Raw genomic sequence first — 21,018 nt, 5'->3', positions numbered from 1 at the left:
ATATTGATGATATTGCAAGATAATAGCATTTAGGAAGGTAACGTTGTTTGATAAGCAGTAAACATGGGGGTTGCCTGGGTTTTAAGTTATTTTTGTTCAAGAAAGAATATTAACTTTTTAGTGGGAATAACTAAATATTTAATATAATCATGTATCTATAATATATCTAAATAGACGTGTCAAAATGTAAAGTAGATTTGTTCAACATTAAGCTGCTATCAACAGCGGGGATACTACCTGGATAAGGGATACCCATTCGTCAGAACACCGGCACTATTTCAAAGGAGGCCGACGGGGGGAATAAGTCCGACTCGGGGGCTAGACACACAGGAGGCGTTGAGCGATGGTGAAATGCGACAGCAGTGGCAAGCGACAGCGACACGCAAAGCCTCTGCCTGTGCGTCATTGCTCGTCTAGCTATGAATTTGGAGGACATTTTAAAATTTCCAGTCTTTTCTAAGGACAAAAAACTTCCCATACTGCTGCTTTTTTATTTATGTCCCGGAAATCATGCCGAGAGGTATCATAAAGCATGTGCTGGCAGCACACCGTTAAGATATGCTCTTACATGTTGACAAAGTTTGATGCTGCATGGTTTAAAAAAAGTGATAAAACTGCAAATGTTACAAAATACTGGCACTTTTTTTACACGTTGCACTGTGTTATCATGGACTCTATCTTGTCAATCAATAAATCCTTTGCTGATTGGTTGTACTGCCAGTTGACAGCTACGGAAATACAACAAAATTCCCATGTGAACCTAACTTGTCAGCAGTATACTTATGTAAAAACTGATAGAGAATAAAATATAGTTTCATAAGTTTGTAGTTTGGTGCATTTTAATGAAAGTATCAGTTAAACAGTGAAAATTCAGAAAAGCTTTTGCATGTAGATTTACAGTGTGTGCCTCTGAATCTTCTGCTTGCGCCTCTAAAATTTTAAGTTAGGGGCCCCTGTATTCCTTGTAAAAAATGTTAGTCTGGAGCCCAGAAAGCTCTCTCTGCTAATCATACTGTAAATGATATTTCCAAGCGCTTTGGGTGAATCAGTAGTTCAAGAACGAAAATAAACTCCTGACAAAAACGGGATGGTAGTAACTCTATTCACTACTAACACAGACACACTTGTACTTGCATATTATATTTCCTGTTTGACGCAATTACATGAAATATTACAGCCAGTCGCCGCCAGCATGGTCAGGGTTTGATCATGTGATCATCAACCAAAAATTGAGGCCTGTTTTGATACCCGATACTACCGATGTACCTCGGCTGGTTCCTTAGAAGAACCGAAGTTCGGTAGTCAGTTCCAGTCTCAGATGAGGCAAAATTTTCATCTAAGATTCAGTACAGTTTAGAGATCGACCGATATGGGATTCTCAGGACCAATACCGATTATTAGTAGTTAGAGGGGTTGATAACAGATTTTTGGAGCTGATATTCATTTGGGGTAAAAGTGTAAAAATTGGTGTAAAACAATTTGAACAATGCAAACTTAATTGGAATGCCTAAAGCATGTTTATTGAATCAAACAAATAGAAAATAATAGCTAACAATAGGGGGTGGCGTGGTTCAGTGGTAGAGTATTCGTTCCCCAACCCAAAGGTTGTGGGTTTGATTCTCCGCCCTGATGACCTCGTCTATGTATCCATGATCAAGATGCTAAACCAAACGTTGCTTCTGGTGCTGTGTCACCATTAGGTAGATGAGGATGTAGTGTGAAGCGCTCTGAAGGCCTTTAAAAGGTGGAAAGGTGCAATACAAGTGTAACTTCATTTACCATTACCATTTAAAGAGCATATGACACGAGAAAAAAGTCTTAAATGGCATTATTATGTGAATTAGAATCATATTTTGAGACGATTCGACTATATACAGCAATTTAGCAAAGCACAGATGACGAGAAATTAGTCTTTTAATCTGCCGGTTAGCCACGCCTACCATTATAGGGCTTTAGCGTCCCCAACAGGTGGATGACGTCAGCGGTAGAATGGGCTCATCGGTTTTACTATTCAGCCCATTGAGGGGGAATTATTCAGAACGAGGAAAACGCGACGAAGAGAGCCGCAAAATGTCATTGTTTCAGTCTCTCTACTCCAATATTTTTACAGGATATTCTTTTTATCCAAGTATTTTTCCCCAATAGCTATATAAATGGCTTGAGAAGGACCAGTCAGCCCATCGAGGGGGAACTATTCACAACGAGGAAAACGCGACGAAGAGAGCGGCAAAATGTCATTGTTTCTGTCTCTTTACTTCAATATTTTTACAGGATATTCTTTTTATCCAAGTATTTTCCCCAATTGCTAAATAAATGGCATGGTCATGACAAATAACAGTCTTGTGCTGAATGGAATATGAAATAATAGAAATGCATTTATTCAGGACGACATGGCAAAATTACTCAATAATGGTCAAAACTGTCGACTTCACCTTTACTGTCACACCTCCCGAACGATATTTTATGACACCTAAATCGGACATATGTCATTTCCCTTCCCCGGCTTCGGAGAATGTAAACAAACCAGAAGGCGTGACAGCTAGCCGACATGCTAACCCGAACCGAGTGATTTTTCAAAGTCTTCGAAGCGGAAAATCACACATAACTAGCCTGGATTATTTGACATGACGACCCGGTTGTCGATTGTCTTCGTGGATCGGCAAACCGCCCAGCAGAGAGCAATTTACAGTTCGTTCCTCGGAGGAGGGTGGCTGGAGTTGTTGTGCAGCTAACGTGCTGCTGCTAATGAGCATTAGGAGAGCTTTTTACATGCCTATCAATGATAAAACGTAAGTAGTCCTTCATTTAAAGAAAGTTTGTAGTGTTTACTTTGTAATCGCTGTATTCGTATTTGACATAGTACAAAACAAGATGTTTACTCACTTCCTCGTAAGTCCAATGGTCCCACAGTAAATATCCACGGTGAATGGGAACCTTTTGAAACTCCAAAAAGGCGCATATGCCTCTCCCTCATACAGAATGATTTTTCTGCAGCCGTTTGGCTGGCGTGATGCGAAAAATAAATGTATTAATCCGCAAAATCAGCTGAATCCTTCGTCCTCATACACTGTAGCGTGAAGAGGACATCTTCTACCGTACACGTCACAGCGCCCTCCTCCTCAATGCAAGACCGAAGCCGGAAGTCACTCATTTTTATGGCGCGGGATTAAAAAAGCTAAATAAAAATAGCGATCGCTTCCACACACATCCAAGCAGCCCATATCATTCAGGGGCATAAAATACCGCATGTATTATGAAATAAACATGCTTTTTCGTGTCACAGGCACTTTAAATGATCAGATGACGGGGTGAATACTAGTGCAGGAGACAGCAGGCAGGAGAGAGAGGCACGGCTGCATCTGAAACGAAATAACCCGGTTCTAAATTGATATCATATTGATTTCATATCGGCCGGTCGGATTAAAAAAATGGCCGATGTTGGTATACTTCAAATTTCCAACTATCGGTGCCGATAATCGGTCTATTTCTAGTGCATTTATTCCAAAAATGGTTGTTAGCAAAATACTGATGAACATTATTTTAGGCTACCCTGCTGCAGCAGATATTCCCTTTGGGAAAAATATCTAAATGTCTCTTTTCCCCTGGCCTTTTGGGGTTTGATGGTGTCAGTATCTTGACTTTGTAGCTTTTGTGGAAGTGTGTGTGTGTGTGTGGGGGGGGGGGGTAGCTGGTGGTGGTCATGGCACAGGGTCATAGAAACGGGGAGTATTGCACACACATCAGAGGCAAAGCTTTGATGCTGCATTCCTGGCTTCAGCTATTTGTAGTGCAATGAGTGCAGAGTTGGCTGGGGGAAGGGAGGTAGAAAGGAAAAGCTGTGCATGGAAGGAAAAAGAAGAGCCTGAGATCCACACCAGCAGATAATCCAGTTCTACGTGTTTGAAGCTTTTTTATATCATTGAATTAAAACCAGTTTTTTGCCCTCCAGTTCATTTTGCCTAAATATGTGATGTAAAACGTGTTTTCAGCAAAGTGCTGAAAGACCATGAACCAGGACTTGGCAGGTGTCCATATGAGTGGGGCCACATGATTGATTCAGTCTACAGACCACTACAGCAATTCAGACTTCCATTTACATAAAAATGTCATACCAAAGTAAGATAACCATTGCAGAAATTTGTGTTAGGGTTATACCTTTCAGATAGTATTAATGTGTTTGAGTCCAGCAGTCCTCATCATTCCACATGAACCAGTTCAAGTCTTCTTTCATGATTCATATATGAATATAACAATAGATCTATGTATGTATACGTTACCTGGACTTGATTCCACACAACAACAAAAATCACTGTAAAGGTTGAAAATATCTTTTGGGATTTTATGGTAACTCCACGAAAAGTGAGAAGTGAGACCCAATTAAAAGATATGTTTCCTTTGTCTGTCTTGTTTGACCACTTTGGAATAAAACATAATTCCCACGTCTGGTCCACCAGAAAGAGGGAAACAGTGTAGATTTGAGTCATTTTATCTGTATTGAGCAGTTTTAATTAGTATTTTTGTTAGGATTCCTTTGAACCAATCATCTGTGGCTGATGTAAACTAGTGATGGGGGGGATCAATATTGCAATAAATTGTTGTGCTCTCTGTCACAATAAATAATCGATAGACTGATGGCATGTATCGATATTTTATTACAACACACATAATGCATTTGCCCCATTGTCACCGTCAGTACCCAATATCTCCTTTCCTGTTTGTGGGGGCGCTAATCCCATAAATCGGTGTAAAGAGGGTGGCCGGTGAGGAGATGAAAATAGAAGAACAACAGATGCAAGAATGGCACAAAATGAGAACACCGAAAATTTCAGAAAGCAGTGCACTGTTATGGTTTGCATAAAACGTCAATAATGTGTCCAGCTGCACAGGGTCATGTTATTAATGTTCATGATCTTTAGAAGGACTAAATGTTTTTTTAAGCGTTAATTTAAAATACTTTTCTACTCCAGACCTTGTAACTGAAACTGCCCCAAAAAGCCCTTTTTCTTACCTTCAATAAAGAATGTTCGGATTGAACAGTCTTGGCGAACCTGCCTGCGAACCTGCGAGCAGCCTGTGCACGACCACGCGCACCCCTTCGGCAGCAGCACTGTTTCACCGAGCCTTCCCCTTGCCAAACACTCGTTGCTTTATGTTAGTGCTCTTACAAGCATGAGCGCCCCAGTGCTTTCAGATGCTGTAAACTCATTGGATGAGTTGCATAAAAGCCGTTATTTGGAAAAGCTTCGGTCGATCCAGTCGCCAGATCAATATTTGATGCCCAAACCGATGTTTCCTCCCGTCCGGTCCCATCCCGTGCGTCAGAGCTCGTCCTGAGACCACAAAATTTCCAATCATACTCCAGTTTATGTCATGATGAGTCGGGTACCCAAAATCGGCACCGGCCCAAATATAGACCGTCATTTGGTCAGCTGAGCGTCACCGTTGTCACGATTGTAAAATGAAACTGGATCGACAACGCGCCGTTGTGTGCCAAAAAATGGCTGCCCCACCTGGCGTGAATACTTCATCGTTTTCATGCGGAATTGTTTTAATGTTTAATATTTATAGTACATTCCTTCTTTAGCTTTCATACAATGACAAATGAAATATGTTGTCTTTTTGTTTTTGTATTGTGCAGAATGCTGCAAAAGCAGTGTTCAGAATGCCAGTTTTAAGTATCCATTTTTTTTGGACTATATCTCTGAATATCTGTAGACAAGTCTGTATTTGATTGTGGGTCAGAGGAGGCCACTGACCCACAGTGACCTAGGCAACTTCAGCCTTCTCAGGTTTCAGAGGTGAGCATTCCTCCCTGGCTGCTCCATGGCTGTCAAAACCACAACGCCACTCCAACAACAAACAGTGGAAGCATTGGGGGAAAAAACTGCTAATCAACAGCCGGCATATCAGAGGTTTCTCCCTCTTAGTTCAGGTCCACTCTCATTTGTGTTTGCCTGTTTCACTTTATTTGATGTTAAAAAAACAAGGAAATGGGTTTTATATTATTCATTTATTTTTTTGTTTTTTGGTTTTTACATAAAGGTTGCAAAAGAACAATAAATCAGATATCAAGTCATTAAACATTGAAAGCATTTGGTTCTAATTTGCATGTTTAATGTTAACTCATTCCACGTGAGCTGTTTTAAAAATAATTCAGCTGATTTTAGCGCAGCCAGAGAACTGCAGCCATTTACTGTTATTTTTTGGGACTATGAAGCACATCTGATTACGGATTGGTATCGCCGTGTGAAGAGGCCCCCAGGCTTATACCATTGATACAGTGCCATATTTAGGAAGGCTATTTTCTAACAGTTAAAAGGAAACTTCAATCATTTTGATGATTTCTTTCTCAATTCATGAAATATATTCGAATATAAGTGCTTAAAATGTGTACAGGCTGAGAACGGTTCTGTTTGGAAGGGATACAATTCTATAGGATACATGGGAACAAAGCAATACAATTTGATACCAAACAAAAAAACAAAAGCGGAACATTTTTTTTTTAAAAATCTCGATTCTCGACATCAATCATAAAGATGCCAATTCTAAAAAAAAATAAATGTTTTAGGAAATTTGATTATATTGATCGAACCTCACAGCCTGTTCCCTATCCGTCTCTCTGCAGAGGATTTTCAACTCGTTTGTGTACACCGAGAAGACATCAAACGGAGAGACAGAGGTCCAGCAGGTGAGCAACAGAGACATTCTTTCCTCTTGTGTTTGCCACACATTGTGCTGGTCACGTACACATGCACAAACACATACACATTTATAGCCATAGTCAGACTCATTATCCATCCAGTTCAAGGGGAGAATGGGTGATTTTGAATGGTATTAAAATTCTGCAGTTGCTGTCTCTTCCTCACTTTGAAGTTGTGCCTGTGTTTGAACTCTCCTATATTGCTTCCTTCTGCTCACAAGAAGTCTAGATGCTTAGATGACGTCAAGAGTGGAATTAATTTAGAAAATTAATAATGCGGCATCCAAATGAAAATTTGACTAAAACATTAATAAACCTGGTACGCCAGATTGATTGTTCCATATGTCCGCCACGGAAATATTTCACATATGAATCTAGTAAAGACCCAATTGAAACCTTTTTCATAGGAGGAACCTCATTTCATCACACTCATCACTGACCAATCCATATTAAGATACAGTATGACGTATTGGTTGGAGGAAGCACTAAAACATTGTTTACTGTCAAACAAGATTTAGTCGCAATCTTTGCTCCTCTTTTAATGAGAAAATTTATTTATTGTATTTCTTACAAACTTCGGAAACTGAACTATTTGCAAGAACCGCTTTGTACTCCGACATTGTATTCAACACGATAGTCGGTTCCTGGTGTTGTCACGCCTGTAGTGCTCACCACTTTCCCCTGATTGGCTTGGCAACAGTAGGTCAAGAGCTGGTTAGACAACTTGTCGTTGTCAAAATGGTATTGCATGATGAATGAATGAATTAGGCTGGACTGTCTTGCTTGCAAGGTTAGACATTCATAGTCTGGCCTTGAAATTGGGAAGATATCTGGTGTACAGTATGATTGTGTGTATTAAGGCAGTGCCATATCATACCGTCGAAGGCCCCTCCCAATGATAGCTACTGTATAACTGTCGACTGAAATTCCCACACTCCCTCCCCATCTCAGAGGTCAGTACATGTTTGGTTAAATTGGAATTGAAATGAACAGGCTGCTAGGTGTGACAAATTCGAGAAAAAAAAATTGTATTTTATTTTAAATGCGACGGATTGATTAAAATATGCCATTTGAACATTTAATTCAGTCAGTGTTTTATATAGCTCTAGACTCAGAGGGAGCAAAGTTACCACTGTTTGTTAACTTACCACACTTTGAGAACCAATGATCTAGAGAGCGCGAGAGTGAATTTTTTAAAATACTTTCACATTAACCAAAGCCCTTTGTTCATAATGCCATAGTTTTATAATTACCAGAGCCAGCTAAAGTGCTGTAATTCAAAAGAGGAAAGAAAAACTGCCATGTGAACCTCTGACTGATTGCCCACCTAATCCGGCCACTATTAAATTGTGTCAGGGGTTTAAAGGTAACATCATGCTCACAGCCCACCATTACAACAAACACAGTTTCACATATCGTGCACTCACACATAGACAACCAAGTTAACATAAAATGTGTTGTGTTCTACCACACATAATGTTTCTTGCAGCATAGCAATTAGCGGCAATGAACTTACTATAAAAAAGGAAAATGGGCCAGTGTCAAGCTTGGGAGTGTTTCCATAGTTGGGGGAGGGACAGACTAGCACAGAGAGTAAACTCTACTTTTAACAAGCTGATTTAAGAGAAACCAGACGCTTTGAGCATGTGAGCTATAGCTTGGGTTACAGTTTGCCTCTGTTCAGACAAAGTATGCTATTCCAATTTAACCACACTCTTGGACACACAGAGCTTGTCTTTCCTGACCGGCCCGGCCAGAGTCGGGATGCACTGTGAAGTCTGATGCTAAGGCTTTCGATAACTGCCAGTCAACATTCAACCACAGCCACTGGCAGCAGTGCTTATGGTGACACTGACTCTTTTTTTGGAAAGCATGGTTGAGGTTAATATAGTGATGAGTAGGGTTGTGACTCTAACCTCGTGACCGCAATTCCACAGCAAGGAACGGCTCCATCTGATAGCCTGACAGAATCAACCCTATTCAATCAAAGATTGTTAGACGGCTAAGATAATACACCATGATGAGTGCATGTTTTTCATGGTGCAATATGAATTCTTTTTTTTCTTTTTTTTTTTTCTCAAAGACCGCGTTCAGATCTGAATAACACAGTATTTGAAAGGGTGGAAAGTGTTCTGAAGGAAAGCACTTTTTCAATGGTAATCCACCTTCAAACCTAAGATTAAGTCTAGAATGAGGTAACTGTAAGAGCTGCGACTTCTTTGATGGAAGAATTCCATCAGTTGAAAATGATTTTATCCAATAGTAGGGATGTCCTGATCACATATTTTATCACCCAAGTTAGAGTAACCACATTTTGAGAATCTACCGAAAAAAGTCTTTAAAAAAAAAAAAAAAAAAAAAAAACCCGATCCTTTTCACCTAATTCCGATCAACTGAAAAATGGCCCGATCGACCCGATTTACGACCACGTGATCATATCCGGGACAGCCCTATCCATTAGGAGATTATTTTTTGGTTTTGAAGTCTGTAGCGGTTTTTCAAATAAAAAAACAACAACAATACAGTGAACAGTAAAATTTATTGAATTGAATTGATCCCCTCGCGACTTCGTGGTTCACATTTTACAGATTGAGTGCATTGAGGGGGTTATAAAAAGTATTCATCAAAAAATAAAAATGAAGAAATATGTGGTGTTTCATCTTGAGTAGCAAGAGACATTGTTTCGCTGCAAGGCAAACATGACTCAGGAGCTTTGTCTATACCCAGAGGCACTCATACAAGCCATGCATTGGTTCCTGCTTGACACATTAGAGAACCAATGAGCACCACTGCAGCGTCTCCCATTATAATCAACTGATGAGACCGTCAATAAGGCTTGGTTCATAACGCAGGTCTTAATGCACCAATCCAATTTTTTCGTGTTTTTCCGACTCGAGTGAGGGCTAGATGACGAAATGTGTCTCCCATGAGATGTGTTTGCATTTACTATGTTAAAACTTGTTTGAATGGATCCTGGCACATGAGACCTAAAAGAGAAAGAAACCTGTGCTTTTTCGAAAGCTGTTTGGTTATCGGAACCACAGGTTTCACTGTTTTATTAACCTGCAATTGAGCACAACAATGTGAGGCCTGCTGTATCTGTGTTGATGTGGCTGTTCAATGGTATGTTATTTGCAACGCTGACGTCAACTACACAACCAGCAGAGGAGGAGCAGTCGTAGTGATATCTATGCTATGAGGCTATTTCAGCGGATGGATGCACACAAATCACTGACGAGAAAACCTTGATAAATGTGTTTTTTTTTTCTTTTAAGTTTTGCTAGCTCGGGGACACTCAAAAAATGGCTCTCACACCTCTCCTAGCTAAGCTAAATGATATCTCGTTTGTGTGGAAATTTAGTTCATGAATTACAAAAAAATATATATATATTCATCTTCTCACCGAAAATGTGTTACATGGCAATTATAATCTCCCCTACTCCTTGAAATAGAAAAAGTCTAATTTTTGTGCACTGAAAAAAATAAATGCATTGGTCCTTGAGACTATACTAAATGTGCTCGCTGGAGTCACGCGTTTTTCACTTCCTGACAGTGTCTACGTCAACATACGGGACTCCTCCTGTTTTATGCGTGGTGTGAGCCGCTTTTCACACTGGGCTGCCGCGAGTGTGAAACGGCCTTAACCGAACAGCACAGTTCAACAACAATACAAGCACTCACGAACATCTTCTGTGATGAGATTTGTGCGTTTTGAATGGGGTGTTTCAGAGGCAATTAGTTGTTTACAAATTACTCCAAAATTGATTGATATTATTGAAAATTTTCATTTTCCTGGGCAAAAAATACATATTGAGCTTGATCATGAGAAATGGACCATCTTTACGCTTATAAGCACCTTAACTATACTAAGACACTGAGCAGCATTATTATACTGAATACGTAATACTCAGTGTGAGTCTTCCTTTAATTTTTCTTAAAAATATTATATTATTAATAATATTTGGTTTTTAAAAAATGCCGTACAGCCGTACACGCGTTACATGTACCCCACGAAGAACCCAAAAGGTGTCAGATGTATGCAACAAGAACATATTTGCCAATTGCTCACTGCTGGAAAAAAAATCTGACTGTAAAAATCTCTCAGCCAGCAGTTCTGTGTTCATAATGTCAACTCTGGCAGTGTATATCGAGGAAGACGAACAGACTCATAAAAGCAAAGTGACCCAAAAGCTGAGGGTGGACACGTGTCTGCATATCAAACATTCTTTGCCAAGAGAGGAAAAAAATTGCCAAAGATATCAGAGACTTATCTCTGTTCCTTGTCCCAGACATCTGTCATTGTAATTGAACTATTGCCAGGCAGTTGTGGTTTAATTTTTTTTTTTTTTTTTTTTTTGTTATCCGCATCATGAGACTAAATTACACTCAAACACACTATTGAATGGCAGTCGTTTATAAGAGATTTAGCATTTTAAGGAGTCATTTTCCAAAACAGGTACATATCTCATAACATGTCTGTGGCAGGTTTTTAACAATCAAGAATTTTAGCTTGACGGTATGTTTCTCGCCCTGGCGAAATTTGTTTCTTACAGTGTGCACCAACCTCACAAACAGCTGTGTCAATGCCAAGCCAGGCTTTCCTTTGAATGACATCCACTGAACTGGATCTTGCCAATATGTTACTTCCAGGCTTTCTTACCTTCGCCTCTCTTGGTGGCTTGCAAGTTAATGTAGCAGAGTTGCGGAATGCATGGGCTAATAAAAATACACTTCACTCTCATGTCAAAAACCTGAGGCCTTTTCACACTAGTGCAAGTGAATTGAATTCATTTTTTTCTTGTGGGAGATGTGAAAAATAAATAATGGAAAACAAATGTTTTAGCATGTTTTTTTAGTGATGGGCCAAATCACACAGGGTTTCAAAGCTTGTGTCGCGCACAAATTTCGTGCATGTACAATAAAGTGTGTCGACGCGCGTATTCGTATGGAAGATATCACGTAACCATGACAAAAGAAGCTTCACTCTGGGCGGTGCGTGTGAAAGAAGGGAAGGTCACCTGACCAGTGGCAAAAGAAGCTTCGTTTTTAACCAACGTGTCTGATGTACTTAAGGATTTAATTCTATCTGGTGCGCAAATTGTTGGGAATTAGTGTTTGCAGCCATTTGACAATTCAATAAGTTTGTGAAAAGTAGTGCGAGGTTAGTTAATTATCCACTATCTAGTCATTCTGTTCGGCAGTCAGGGGTCAACGTCACACTTTCAGTAAATAGAGTGAGAGCAAGCCAGCCATGTAGTAGCACTATTGGTCAGTAATTATCTTTTTAACCTGTCCTGTTAACTGCTTGGACACAGAGAATAGGAATCTGAGTGTCCTTATGGTCTGAACAATTTTAATGTAAACCTTGGGAGTTTTATATACTCCCATTGCTGTTGTTTAGTAAGGAGAAAGCAGGGAACGGAAAGGGGTTATTGGGGGACAGAAAAGAAGGAGAAAGACAGGAGAAGAACAAACAACAACAAGAAATACATTGTTGCACGCCAATTCTGTAGGCGTAGGTGGGAAACCCAGTATTATGTAAATCCACTGTAAGTGTAGATATGTTGACATCCTTATTAGTAAGTAAATATCAACAAATTTTAGGAGCAAACATGTCACACTGTGTGACAAGATGAGTAGAAATTCTGACACGCCAGGCTTTTTATGTCATGGTTGCGAGGCGAGAAGCCAAATTGGGTGTCTAATAAATATGATACACTTTAGGAGGCAATCGACACCTCCGACCTCAACTGGCCACGACAGTCAACGTTTCTTCATGACGTGTTTATCGGGACTAAATAGCATTAGTCTGGGACACTAAATACGGGGGGGGGGGGGGGGGGGGCGGGCAGTTTCACCCAGACCTACACAAGTGTAGTGTATAAGGCTTGGTAACAGCATATAAAGAAGATTGAGCCACTGTTGCCAGCATCACCAAACCTGGATGTGTGGATGTAGCTGCATTTCAGGAAGTAGACAGCAAGGCTTTTTGTTCACAGATGAGAAGTAGTTTGTACCACAAAGAGATTTTTTTTCATTGGTGCACAAGGAACAGCTTTGCTAAATTGTACGGCGAAGGGGAGATTATATAGGAGCTGTGAATACAGACTTTTTGATGATGGTTGTGGTAACTCCTAACCAGTGTTGTTAATAACGGCGTTACAATATAACGGCGTTACTAACGGCGTTATTTTTTTCAGTAGTGGGTAATCTAATTAATTACTTTTCTCATCTTTGCAACGCCGTTACCGTTACTGAGGACGGAAAGGCATGCGTTACTATGCGTTACTATATTGGTCGAAAAGTCTGAGGGAGACGGGCTCACCGAGACGACAGAGCAGAGCAGGAGTGGGGAGGAGGCAATAAAGTTGTGACGCCGAGCAAACGCGATGCTAGGTAGCTCCAATAATACATGTTGTAGCCGATAGCCTCCAAACTACGCCCGCATGTTATGGTAGATATGGTAGACATGGTAGATATCACATGTACTGTATATAGATATAACTAGATGCTAAATGACAGACATGGCACTAAATGCGTTAGTAGACAGCCGCCATCTTAAAGCAGTACACTTTTTAGGACGGCTCTGTTGTAGAGAACCTTCCTAGCGAACCTAAGTAACTTTTTATCTAAAATACTTCTAAATCGGCAAAATCTTGACTTGAATCTATCTTTCAATGATGAAACAGTTTTAAAACGTTCATATGTCGAAAGTAGAGGGAAGGGAACTAATGCAATAATGGGAGCAATTTTAACAACTTTTAACAGTTGATTCAGGGTAAAGGGTAAATTAGGGTAAAGAATTGGGCTCGGGCCAATTGTACCAAAAACTTCACATAGTGTGGCCAATGTTTTTTTATTTTTATTTTATTTTATTTGTTTATTTATTTATTTTTTTTTAGGGGAAAAAAAAAAAAAAGTAATCATCACCAATTACTTTGCCAAGTAACTAATTACTCTTACATTCAGGTAATTGAGTTACTAACGCAATTACTTTTTGGGAGAAGTAATTTGTAACTATAATTAATTACTTTTTTTCAGTAAGATTAACAACACTGCTCCTAACTTCACTGTGTTTTTTGTGCAGCTGGCCAAAAAGATACGGGAGAAGTTTAACCGCTACCTTGATGTGGTGAACAGGAACAAACAGGTGGTGGAGGCCTCGTACACTGCTCACCTCACTTCTCCTCTCACTGCGATACAGGACTGCTGCGCCATCCCAACATCTATGATGGAGTGAGTAACTACTGTTTTACCATTTTCCTTCTTGCTGTTCATTTGTTCTCCTGTTTGAAAATGAAAAGAAAAAAAAGTTTTCAAAGTCACTTTTAAAAAATTCTAGTCATATACTTTTAATTCCAAAATCACCAATATAATTGAGTAGCCAATTTACATACCAGTGGGTTTGGGAGTTTGAAATCATTCAACTGTAATGGTGTTAAAGGCTGCATTCAGAAAAACTTTCAGCTGTTAATTAGAGCTGAAACGTATACTCGAGCAACTCGAGTAACTCGAGTTTAAAAACTGATCCGAGTAATTTTATTCACCTCGAGGAATCGTTTAATTTTGCCAGCTCTAAGCATCACGTTTTGCCCGGACTACTTTTATTGCAGGACAATGCGCTGACGTCACGTGCGTAGAGTAAGAAGCAATTAAAAAATACCTTACTGCAGCTGACACCCGTTAAAAACTTCGCCGACATTGCTAAAATTTACGCCTGCATGTTGTTACGGTGGTAGCAGCCTAGCAGGTAGCATCTGATGCGTGTCATAGATATCACATGTACGTAAAACTAGATGCGAAATGACTGACTCGGCGGCGTTAATAAAACAGCCGCCATCTTAAAGCAGTACACTTCTCGGCGCTCATAATTAAGATTAACTTTACTTTCACTCGCTCACGTAACGTTATACCTGCGGAGGGCTAGGTTTCTATTGATTATGACCACTGTCGATGCGTGGCTAACTCTTACATACAGGCTTTATTTAATCTGTGAAAACAGCGCTGTAGCGTGATTAGGGTGTAAATAAAAACATAATAATGCTAACTGTCAATTTTAGCTCAGTAGTCATTACTGGATAAAACACCAAGTAGCACTGGTCCGTAATGTGCTCCAATACAGCACAGCATTTATTTTGAACACTGCAAAAACTCAAAATCCTATCAGGACTTACAGTTTAGACTAACTTAAAACTTAACTGGAACTTATAGCTTGACACAAGTGAAAATCCAATTGAAATACGTAGGAATTTTTAAGTCATGTATGTTATCAAGTGTAATGACATTTTTAGGTAAGAAATATATATACAGTGCCTTGCAAAAGTATTCGGCCCCCTTGAACCTTGCAACCTTTCGCCACATTTCAGGCTTCAAACATAAAGATATAAAATTTTAATTTTTTGTCAAGAATCAACAACAAGTGGGACACAATCGTGAAGTAGAACAAAATTTATTGGATAATTTAAACTTTTTTAACAAATAAAAAACTGAAAAGTGGGGCGTGCAATATTATTCGGCCCCCTTGCGTTAATACTTTGTAGCACCACCTTTTGCTCCAATTACAGCTGCAAGTCGCTTAGGGTATGTTTCTATCAGTTTTGCACATCGAGAGACTGACATTCTTGCCCATTCTTCCTTGCAAAACAGCTCGAGCTCAGTGAGGTTGGATGGAGAGCGTTTGTGAACAGCAGTCTTCAGCTCTTTCCACAGATTCTCGATTGGATTCAGGTCTGGACTTTGACTTGGCCATTCTAACACCTGGATACGTTTATTTTTGAACCATTCCATTGTAGATTTGGCTTTATGTTTTGGATCATTGTCCTGTTGGAAGATAAATCTCCGTCCCAGTCTCAGGTCTTGTGCAGATACCAGCAGGTTTTCTTCCAGAATGTTCCTGTATGTGGCTGCATCCATCTTCCCGTCAATTTTAACCATCTTCCCTGTCCCTGCTGAAGAAAAGCAGGCCCAAACCATGATGCTGCCACCACCATGTTTGACAGTGGGGATGGTGTGTTCAGGGTGATGAGCTGTGTTGCTTTTACGCCAAACATAACGTTTTGCATTGTCGCCAAATAGGTTCAATTTTGGTTTCATCTGACCAGAGCACCTTCTTCCACATGTTTGGTGTGTCTCCCAGGTGGCTTGTGGCAAACTTTAAACCAGACTTTTTATGGATATCTTTGAGAAATGGCTTTCTTCTTGCCACTCTTCCATAAAGGCCAGATTTGTGCAGTGTACGACTGATTGTTGTCCTATGGACAGACTCTCCCACCTCAGCTGTAGATCTCTGCAGTTCATTCAGAGTGATCATGGGCCTCTTGGCTGCATCTCTGATCAGTTTTCTCCTTGTTTGAGAAGAAAGTTTGGAAGGATGGCCGGGTCTTGGTAGATTTGCAGTGGTCTGATGCTCCTTCCATTTCAATATGATGGCTTGCACAGTGCTCCTTGAGATGTTTAAAGCTTGGGAAATCTTTTTGTATCCAAATCCGGCTTTAAACTTCTCCACAACAGTATCTCGGACCTGCCTGGTGTGTTCCTTGGTTTTCATAATGCTCTCTGCACTTTAAACAGAACCCTGAGACTATCACAGAGCAGGTGCATTTATACGGAGACTTGATTACACACAGGTGGATTCTATTTATCATCATTGGTCATTTAGGACAACATTGGATCATTCAGAGATCCTCACTGAACTTCTGGAGTGAGTTTGCTGCACTGAAAGTAAAAGGGCCGAATAATATTGCACGCCCCACTTTTCTTTTTTTTTTTTTGTTAAAAAAGTTTAAATTATCCAATAAATGTTGTTCCACTTCACGATTGTGTCCCACTTGTTGTTGATTCTTGACAAAAAAATTAAATTTCATATCTTTATGTTTGAAGCCTGAAATGTGGCGAAAGGTTGCAAGATTCAAGGGGGCCGAATACTTTTGCAAGGCACTGTATATATTTTTTTTTTAATAAGATCTAAAAGTTTTTGAAGTGAAAGCAGTGAATTAGTCTTTTTTTTTGTCACATTTGAGATGAAATTGTTGGCTGTTTTCAGCAATGTAGATCGAAAATAAGGACATTGACTGAAAATGGTTCAATATTACATGAAATGTCTTGTTTTCTCATCTATATGTATAATTGCTCTTTACCTAACAAAAAAAAAAAAGTTTTATTCAAATACTCGATTAAAGGATAGAATTTTCAGTCGATTACTCGATTACTAAAATATTCGATAGCTGCAGCCCTACTGTTATTTGACATCTAAACGTAGACAAAATACTTTACGCCGTTATCAGCTGAAGACACAGCGGTTGTTTACTTTGAACCGGAAGATGCTGCATATTTCCGACATCCTGGAAATCTAAAATGCAACATGAAAATAGAGGGCATAAAAGGGTTCACTGTGGTATTCAGGGTAAAATAATACATGACTGTGTGAGTACATAGCCGGTAAAAGAAAATTGATGGGGATTCATGCTGGTTGGTCTCCCTGTAGCAGTGTTTCTTTGCAAATGCACATTGCCCACCACTTGACTGGCATGCATATGCTACCATCTTTTTTTGATGGGTGTGAAACTAGGCATTGTTTCAAGAACGGAACAAATAGGTTCTCATTGTGTCTGCATCTGCTTTAAAAGCTTTAGCACTTTATCCCAGGTTACATGCACAGTGAAGACACTACATTCAGCAAATCACTCATTTCAGCAGCCTGAAACCTAGTAGAAGTGCTGCTTTCACATATAATCTATAGTGGTGCAGCCGTCTCCATCATTCATTCCCCACACTCTCCTTTTCTGTCTCTTTCCCTCGTTTTGCCTTGCGAAGTTATTGCCCTCTTAATATTTGCTTTTGCGGTGCAAACTTCATATACGCAAGGTCATCTGTCCTCTTTAGGGGAGGGCATCTGGCTCAGGACCAACTGACCACATGCAGCCTGAGCATTCACATGACATACAGTACATGCTTCATAGACAAGAGCTAATACTTATGTATTATGTGCTGTTCTTAAGACATGGATTTACATCCTTTTGAAGGCATTAAGGATTGAAGCAAATAGTAGCGATAAATGGAGGAGTGCCTGGGTAGGAATGATGTGGGAGAAGCCATTGGGCCAGTGGGGTAGGTTGGACCTAGCAGAATAAAGTTGAGCATGATAGGTCTGCAAACTTCAAAGCATCCTCCCTGGGGGAAGAAAAGGCAAAACACTTTCATTTTGGCTGGTTCGTGTTAGATTGCGAGATATGGGGTATGTGTGCATTCGCATCCTTAGTTTTGCACATAAGGGCAATTTGCATATTTGAATGATATTTTTTTTGGGGGGGGATGAGTATGTTTTCTGCACAATACTGCTCTGTTGAATTGTGATTTTTGGATGCTATGATTTCAATTTTCAATGGAAAACAACAGATTTTGGATAAGTAATCTTTTTGCCAAAGGATGAATCCTAAATACTGCTGTAATTTTATTATTTTTTCAACAATATGGTGAGGTTGATTGATTCATTTTTACTCGACTCTGCCCGTTGGGCACCAGAGATCTTTAAACTTCAATTGACTGAAAAAAGACTTGTGTAGACAACATTTTTGTTATGCAGTCACCACTCTTCAAAAATAATAATTAATATTAGAAGACGTTTGTTTTTAAGCAGAATGCTCTGAACTTCTTTCGTGGCAGGAAATCATTCTGCCTGCACGTGCAAACATACTGTATGTCAGCATCGATATTCCCAATGCTTTGCACCCAAATAGTGGCTGTATTTTTCCAGTCGCTTGCTGCGTGTTCAAAAGGTACAGGTAAACATTTATGAAAGTGATTAGGGCTGCCATATTTTTCATGACCGACTTATGAGCAGCTGGCACAATTCTAGGAAGGGATGTGAAATATTGTTTAGTAATAGGTGACACAATTCTCAAACAAATGTTTAGCTTTTGATTGTTTTTTTTTTTTTTTTTTGTGATCTTTTTTTTAAAGCTTTTTCAATATTGAGCTTCTTGAATTCAAATGCGGATCACTGTTTCTACGAGTAACTTTCTATTCTGTTTTATAATAACTCTTTCCAAAAAATATGAAGTCACCTTTTCAGTGAGATTGAATTCCTGTTCCAAGCCCCATGTTGTGTAATTTTCAAAATCTATTTAAAATTGATTTTTTAATTTTATTTATTACAAAATGTATTTAAAATCCTGTACTAAATAGGGCAAAATATCGAAATGGTGATATATCGTGATACTTTGCATCCTAAAAGGTTATTGATACGCTCATGCCAAGAATCGAGGTATTGTTTTATAAAGATGTGTCAATGTTTAAAAAAAAAAAAAAAAAAAAGGAACCAGCAATTTGCTACCAAAATCTTCCACCATACGTGTCTCAGTTAACTCTACGGCTGCCACTGAAGACGCTTGACGCCCAATCCATTAAGACTGGGAAGGGCGAAATAACATTCGTTCATTCGAAACCAGAGCATTCACAGTCACTCTCCAATTTTCTGGGCATTCAAAGGTCACATTCTGTTAATTTTAGGGCATGTACAGGTCACATCCCTTTGAGTGTGAGTCACTGCATATTCATAACCGGGTAACTTTCTCTTCTGTAACCCAAAATCAACTGGAATTGACTGAAAATTACCTCGTTGCCTGGCATTGGCTACCACTGATGGCTATAGAAGTGGAAGGGGCCTGTTTGAAGTGGAAGGTGTTAATTTGCTGCCACACTCCCAGTTCAAATGGGTTGGACGTCTACTAGAAATAAACCTACAGCAGAAGGATGAAGATAGTTTTTTTTTTTTTTTTTTTTTAGAGTATCCTAGAATGATTTCCTAACCAATGTATCAATAATCGCTGTATTGCCATATCGTGAGGTTATCGTGAGTTTGTATTGCAAATGGTATCATATCGTAAGGTATCAAGAGGTTTCCACCCCTAGTACTAAATGTATTGAATTATGTATTGTGGATGTTTCAGCGATACTCATCCCCTGGCTATGCTGCTGCTGTGCTTGAAAAGATTATAAAATGCACTTTAATTTTGACTTGTACTCTGGTGTAACAGCATGCCTATTCAATATAAATTTACTCTCAGGTATTTTTGATGCTCCCCTCCGTGGGTGAAGTTTAATTTAACAAATTACACAAACTGTAAGAAATGTAAAAACTGAACGTAACTGTCTTTACTATCATGTGGAGAGACCAGACTCTATATCTTTGTGATAATACTCTGCTTTAAAAAGTTCCCTCTTGCTGTGATCTTATTTAGCACCCTGAAAAGAGGCGCAGTCAGTCTGAATGCTGATAGAAATGTTCCAGTCAGTCAGCAGCGCTTACTGTCTTTTACTTTTTTAGGCTTATATCGAATTTGTGTATCAATAACCAATTTCCCTTTTGGGCTAGTATATGGTAATCACTTCAGGATTTCCCATGAAAATTCAACATTTTCATGCTTACACAAGACTAAACGCAAAGATTTTGCAGCAGTTTCGCAATGATCAACGCCAATTTATACAATTAAATGTCACATTGTGGCAAGGAAAATCGGTCTGAAAATTAGTGCACTTGAGTAGGAAGGCAAAAATAGATTTTTATTTTTCGCCTTCATTCAGATTCGAGATCGAAAATGGAAGTCCTCCTCCCATTTCTCTCTCTCTCTCTCTCTCTCTCTCTCTCTCTCTCTCTCTCTCTCTCTCTCTCTCTCTCTCTCTCTCTCTCTCTCTCTCTCTCTCTCTCTCTCTCTCTCTCTCTCTCTCTCTCTCTCTCTCTCTCTCTCTCTCTCTCTCTCTCTCGTTACTCAGGTTTTGATGTGGAATTCAAAGCAGCAGCAAATGTATTTTTTATCTGCCACACATTTTTCTGAGCGTCTTGCACACGCCTTCTATGCAAACCGGATTTAAGGAGAATAGTAATGACTTTGGCCTTATGGGACACTAAATGAGTGAAGTACAAACGCGAGCTGTAGATCACAGCACCTGCCAATCAAACTGGGCCAGGGCTAGGTCGGCTAGCAGAAGGAGCCTATGAGTGTGTAGTGCATGTGTTTAATGTGTACATGTGTGTATTGGTGAGCTGGGGGTGTGAGTTGGACTGATGGAAGGATCAAAGCTTGTAGCCTTGGTGCAGTGCAGAAAAGGGTTGCTTCTCTGCATACCTCCCCCTTTGTGAGACCTTAATTCCAGAGATAAGTGCTGTCGAAAGCGTTAATGTTACCACATACAAATAATACATTTACATTATCTATAAAAAGTGCATATTTATTGGAATTTAATGCAAAGGAAGGAGTGTATTTATACAGTAGTTGTGCTGGCTGTGTCACGCTACAGCTCTGTTTTTATCACATCTTTAA

The 21,018-nt window shown here is 39.5% G+C and overlaps 1 protein-coding gene across 1 annotated transcript in view; it reads left to right on the top strand.

The window, feature by feature from the left end:
- Positions 1 to 21,018, top strand: part of cachd1 (cache domain containing 1) — a 120,234-nt gene that overhangs the window by 34,313 nt on the left and 64,903 nt on the right. The window contains exons 2-3 of the mRNA XM_057840771.1: positions 6,626 to 6,688; positions 13,788 to 13,936. Coding sequence (XP_057696754.1) covers positions 6,626 to 6,688; positions 13,788 to 13,936 — 212 coding nt within the window. The remainder of the gene's footprint in view (positions 1 to 6,625; positions 6,689 to 13,787; positions 13,937 to 21,018) is intronic.

This window comes from Corythoichthys intestinalis, chromosome 7, assembly GCF_030265065.1.
Source record: "Corythoichthys intestinalis isolate RoL2023-P3 chromosome 7, ASM3026506v1, whole genome shotgun sequence".
Lineage (NCBI taxonomy): Eukaryota > Metazoa > Chordata > Actinopteri > Syngnathiformes > Syngnathidae > Corythoichthys > Corythoichthys intestinalis.
This window is presented reverse-complemented; position numbering and strand designations above follow the sequence as displayed.